The 6176-nt window shown below is 33.3% G+C and overlaps 1 protein-coding gene across 1 annotated transcript; it reads left to right on the top strand.

Moving 5' to 3' along the window:
- Nucleotides 1–873: 873 nt before the first annotated feature.
- On the top strand, nt 874–5029 carry LOC104093720 (alanine--glyoxylate aminotransferase 2 homolog 3, mitochondrial-like). Its single transcript, XM_009599514.4, has 9 exons — nt 874–1223; nt 1967–2197; nt 2405–2575; nt 3013–3156; nt 3245–3424; nt 3620–3845; nt 4300–4413; nt 4504–4590; nt 4747–5029. Exons 1-9 carry the CDS (start codon nt 990–992, stop codon nt 4788–4790), a joined length of 1431 nt encoding a protein of 476 aa, XP_009597809.1. The 5' UTR covers nt 874–989; the 3' UTR covers nt 4791–5029.
- The last annotated feature ends 1147 nt before the right edge of the window (nt 5030–6176 follow it).

Here is a 6176-nt window from a genome sequence, read left to right as displayed (position 1 = left end):
CTCTTAAAATAATAATCAAAAAAATATATTATTCTTGTGTATATATACATTATATATGTTATATACAAAAAATATACTAATTTTATATAATTTTTCGATTACCAAATATAAATAGTTTCTATCGCGGGCTAAAAGTGATAATACCCCTAAGTTTTTTTATGTTGAGGTAATTAACATGTGAAAGCAAGTTAGTTATTATTTTACCATTACCAATTAGTTTTTATCAATAGATTTACTTGTAATTACTTATAAGTGATCTGATTGTATAAATATTTCAATCCGTACGTAGGAGTGAGAATTTACACCATCCGGTATTTATGCCGAATCAACATATGCATATAATATATTTTTACATGTACTTTTAGAACTTAACCATGGTTAATTAATATCCATTTTTGCCACATTAAATCACTAAACTATAATAAGTTAAACATGATTTATTGTAATTTAACTCAGCCTGATGTGACTCGTTCCAATAATGCTTGTAATCAACCTAACCAAAATTTAACATATTGTTAATAAGTGATGTTACTATAATTGTACGTACATTAATAACCGGATGTTTAATTTTCTTTTAAGGTAATTTAAGTACCAAATTAGGTGACGAATTTAATACGATATTGTTTCTTCTCCGAGTATAATTTCTTTACGTAATATAGGTGCAAACTTAATAAGGTAATATAAACTTTATTGTCATACCATATTACTAATAATAGTAATACCATATTATTGTCACTTAAATTGCACTAATAATATAAACTTTCTTTATAATGCATATTACTTAAATTCTTTCCAATAATGCAAGCGTCGAGTAATAAACGTACAAGCTAGAACCCACCCTAACTCTATATATATACGTACACGTACAAGTTTCATACTTTCATTCCTGTCTCATTCTGTTTTAACATTCCATCTCTCTCCGGCATTTTTCTAGGCCATCGCCGGCAGCCAAATCCCCCCGGTGTCCGGCGTCCGGCGTCGTCAGCAACATGCAGAGGTTTGTAATAAGAAGAGCAAGATGGGTTGGAGAGGTACGAGGTGGATCACAACGTTGTTATTCTCAATTAGGCCTAGCATCCAAAAAGGACGATGATATGATCACACCTCGGATGCCTCACTTCGACTACTCTCCTCCGCCGTATGACGGGCCCACCGGCGATGAAATCATGAACAAACGGAGAGAGTTTCTTAGCCCTTCCATGTTCTACTTCTATGAAAAACCGGTGAGTAATTTATCGTTATGGTAGATTGATGATTAGTGTTAAAATATAGGAAATAAATAGTTTATATAATTAAGTGGGCCTAACTAAAAATTTGGGACCGAGATGTAATTGATTATATGTTGTTTGAACATAAAGATCACATTTTTAATGGTTTTGGTTGTGCTGGGGTTGATTATTTAATGTTATCTAGCTTAAATTCATGCATGTGTTCACTATTCCGACGCTGAAATCACAAACAAGTTGGGTTGGCATGTCATAAGCTCATTTTAGTCCAATTACGATCTTTACAAGAATTGATTATGCATATATTATACATATAAATTATTATATGCATATTCTAGCCATATACATAGATTATAAATTGATTATACATGATTATATATATAAATTATAAATTATGCATATATTATACCTCCACCGGCTATTTCTAGTTTAAGCGGTTGAGTGAGCAGCTATTTGTGTTAATTCATCAAAATAGAAAGTACTACAAGTTCTCCGATACAGGAGTCTCTATGCAAGAAAGTCTCTCTGGTTAGGCTAATTAGAGTAATCTGGCAAACTATTTCGAGGTCTGTTTATATTCATATTTGTATATATAAAGTTTCGCAAATTCAGTGTTATAATTTTAACAGACCAGTTAACTATGGTTATTACTAGTCTGAGAATTACCAGATTGAGTATTCTTTTATTTTTGACATTATTCACTGTATATTGGGATGACTGTGGTTATTATATATGTGCAGCTTAATCTGGTACACGGCAAGATGCAATACTTATATGACGACAATGGACGTAGATATGTTGATGCATTTGGAGGAATTGCAACTGTATCTTGTGGACACTGCCACCCTGATGTCGTAGAAGCAATCATAAATCAAACCAAACGCTTACAGCACTCCACCATCTTATACCTTAATCACACAATCACTGATTTTGCTGAGGCACTTGCTTCTAAGTTGCCTGGTGATCTCAAGGTATAGACTTCCTTAGTATTTGGCTTATTATCTAAGCACCAAGTTATGTCTCCAGTGTTTAACTTCTATATACGGACAATTTAAAAAGGTTTTTACACAATCAGGTCAGATAACTATAAATAACTACTTAGCAGGTTATTTGCTATAACAGATCTTTAGATAAAGCAATTTCTGCAATGTGATCGTGACAGATTATTACCTTTTCAGGTTGTGTTCTTTACTAATTCTGGGACTGAAGCAAATGAGTTAGCAATGATGATGGCAAGACTATACACGGGTCGTCATGATATCATCTCTCTTAGGAATGCTTACCATGGAAATGCAGCTGCCACTATGGGCACCACTGGGCAAAGCATATGGAAATTCAATGTAGTACAGGTACAACTTCTTATTCTGCATATTGCTATTCCTCTGTGTCGGCTTTATGAATTACCATCAAGATGTCCAATGCAGAACAAATTTTCTTGACCATTTTAATGCGAAAAGATGACATCCCTGTTATGTATGCAACCATCTATGTTAGTTAACAAATGACTATTATAAAGTTCAGGACAGACTGTTATTTTACTTGGTGTGAGATATAAATGTTAGCCTTATTATGTTGATTTCTCCTTTTGTTAGGTCTGATATTTAGTGGAATTGTAAAGGTTGTTCCTATCCATTCTAAAGGTGTATATATGATTATCTATAATACTATCAGGAAACATGCAATAGTGCTATCTAGTGATAGTATAGGATGGTGCTATAATCTACAAAGCATTGTTATTTTTGTTACTCTTGTATCTTATTCACTTGCCAGTTACTTTGGTGATCAGAGTGGAGTGCATCATGCCATAAACCCTGACCCATACAGAGGAGTTTTTGGTTCTGATGGTGAGAAGTATGCGAAGGATGTTGACGATCTTATCCAATTTGGAACATCTGGAAAAGTTTCTGCTTTTATGTCTGAATCCATACAGGTAGTCATCCCTCACTGATATCAACTTGTCCATCTAAATTAAATACAACATTGCGTGTATCATTCTAAGATGTTCCTTTTAAGTGTAGGGAGTTGGTGGAATAGTTGAATTGGCTCCAGGTTACTTGCCTGCTGTATACAACATTATACGAAAAGCGGGAGGTCTTTGTATCGCAGATGAAGTTCAAGCAGGATTTGCTCGCACTGGGAGCAATTTCTGGGGATTTGAGAACCAAGAAGTGGTTCCTGACATAGTGACAATGGCAAAAGTCAGTCTCTTCCCTAACCTCTCTTTTCTTTATGCGTGTGTGCGCGCACCTTACTGATGATATATTTCGATGACTTATTTTCTGAATCTCCGATAATGCTATACTTGGTGCTAAAAAAAGGCATTCATCTCTTGATTATGATTTTGCAAAAAAAAATAACTTTTTAATAATGTTCTTGTTAATTGTTATATCCAGGGCATTGGAAATGGAATACCACTTGGGGCTGTAGTAACAACTCCTGAGATAGCACAAGTCTTGACTCATCATAATTACTTCAACACATTTGGTGGAAACCCTGTGTGTACCGCTGCTGGACTTGCTGTTCTTAGAGTGATTGAAAAAGAAAAGCTTCAAGAAAATGCTCGTGTTGTTGGTTCCTACTTGAAAGAGCGCCTTTTGGCTATCAAAGATAAGTATGAAAGTAAGATTTTTCTTTTCTTCTTTCACCCTTATACTCAACAGGAAGATATCAAATCTCTCTTTTTAAGGCAACTCTGCATTTCTATCATTGACAATTTCACTTGATTCTAGCTTCTGTACTAATATTTGTGCAGTTGTTAGTGATGTGAGGCCAGGAGGGTAAAAGGACTAATACTCCGCATTTCTATTATTGTCATTTTTGTTTGATTCTGGCTTCTGTAATATTCTTACATAGAGTCGGATCTTAGGAAGATATCCATTGTTTTTAGCTTGAACTATGTATAGATATCCAAAAATAAAGTAGGAACTCATTCTCTTTGTCTTGAACTATGTATAGATATGCAAAACAAAATTCAAATGTATACATATAATAAGATCACACTCATTCTGAATCCACTAACTCAAGATCCTATGTTCTTATATTAACAAAAGCATCAACATTGACATTTATGCAGTTGTTGGTGATGTGAGGGGAAAAGGACTGATGCTTGGCGTTGAACTAGTTACTGACCGCGAACTGAAAACTCCTGCAAGAGCTGAAACTCTGCATATCATGGACAAGATAAAAGGTAAATTTATTCTTGAATATTCATCCTTTTGACATGGCTTTAGTCAAATCTTACAGTAGTAACTAAGTTCAACTAATTTTTGGCTTGAAGATATGGGAGTATTAGTTGGCAAGGGTGGATTCTATGGAAATGTCTTCAGAATTACACCTCCACTATGTTTCACTAAAGAAGATGCAGGTAAAGGAATAAGACACATTTTTACTCAATTCAAGCGATCACTTCTCCTTTTCTCCTTTATTCCAACTCAATAAGTTTCAACAATCGAATGCCTATAGGTTTTTCTCTGTGATTACAAGTTGAGGGCTCTTACTATATCTAAAAATTTGATTGCAGATTTTCTAGCTGATGTCATGGATTGTGCACTGTCAAAGATATAAGGATTCCGTCCAAGATACTACACTTTAATTTAATAGCTAGGCTGTTTATATTTTCCCTTATAACCATATAATGGTTAGATATCTTAATGTCATAGTTAAATGAAACTTATATTATTATATACAGCTTTTATATTCTTATGTCAGTTGCAAATTAACAACCAAATGTATCTGTATGGACTGATTCAATACGTACAGTATCTCGTGATCATATAATGAGTCAACAACTTGTTGTCTCTGGACATCCTGTCTTCTTTATCTTTCTGCGCCAACACACCATCTTGTCACCTGCAATCATATCTCCTACAACCCTCAATTATATACCAAAAGAAAAGGAGAGACACGAAAGATAATATTAGCAAGACAATGTAACTAAGATATTGACTCAAAACCAACATTAACTAATACTCAATTCTCATGGTTTAAGTTTAAACATTGGATTACTTTGAAAATTTTGTTTCAAGATAGACGCGACTCAGACTGTTATTGTCTGCTTTATCTTTACTTACTGATGAGTCAGCAATTAGTTGCCAAAGGCATCAATATATCTGCAAGGATATATTATCAAACAGTGCAAATACTGAACATGGAAGACTAGGCAAAGTCTTTCTCTACATTTCCCTCTAATGATACAAATATACAATGCCAAGAGTTAGAAGTAGAGAAGGGCACTATAGTCGCAAAAACAATGATTTAATGGACCTTATACAAGAGTGGTATCAAGTTGAATACCATCATCTATAATTAGTTAATAAACATGATGATAGACAATTTTAGATTATACTATAATTTTATGCGACTGTTATTTCAAAAAGCCATTTGAAAAGGACATTACATAATGATATGCTAAGATGGAATGCAACGTGGATACACACATACATATATGATAGGCGTGCCATGCCATATCACCGTCACCTAAAAGTGACAATTTTAGATGGCATGGCAGCCACATCGCATACACGTGGATGTTGAGGTTTGACAAATATACGATGATTTTTCGATTCATCGCTTAATATTTTTAAATTTTATTTTTACACGTATAAAATATTTATTAATGATAATGATTTTCTAACTATCATATCATGTTTTCTTTTTTGTTATTTATTCTTTGTGAATTCTGGAACTAAGACGACGTTATAATTTTGAAAAAACTTTAATTTGGTATTTTTGATATTCAACTTCTTAAAAATTGTACCAAAATTAAATCTGATATGGTTCACACTTCACATTTCCTTCTCTGATTTTGATTTTTATTTAATTTTGATTCAATTGGTTGATTCGATAATTCATTTTTATTTAAACTAAATAAAGAATACGCTCCTTGAAAATTTTAATTAAAAGTAAAGAAATGGTACTACATTGCTTAAGTAGTGAATGGAATGTGAAATA

The sequence above is a fragment of the Nicotiana tomentosiformis genome, chromosome 10, assembly GCF_000390325.3.
Source record: "Nicotiana tomentosiformis chromosome 10, ASM39032v3, whole genome shotgun sequence".
Classification (NCBI taxonomy): Eukaryota; Viridiplantae; Streptophyta; class Magnoliopsida; order Solanales; family Solanaceae; genus Nicotiana; species Nicotiana tomentosiformis.
Note: the sequence above shows the minus strand (reverse complement) of the source record. Positions and strands in the feature narration are given on the sequence as shown.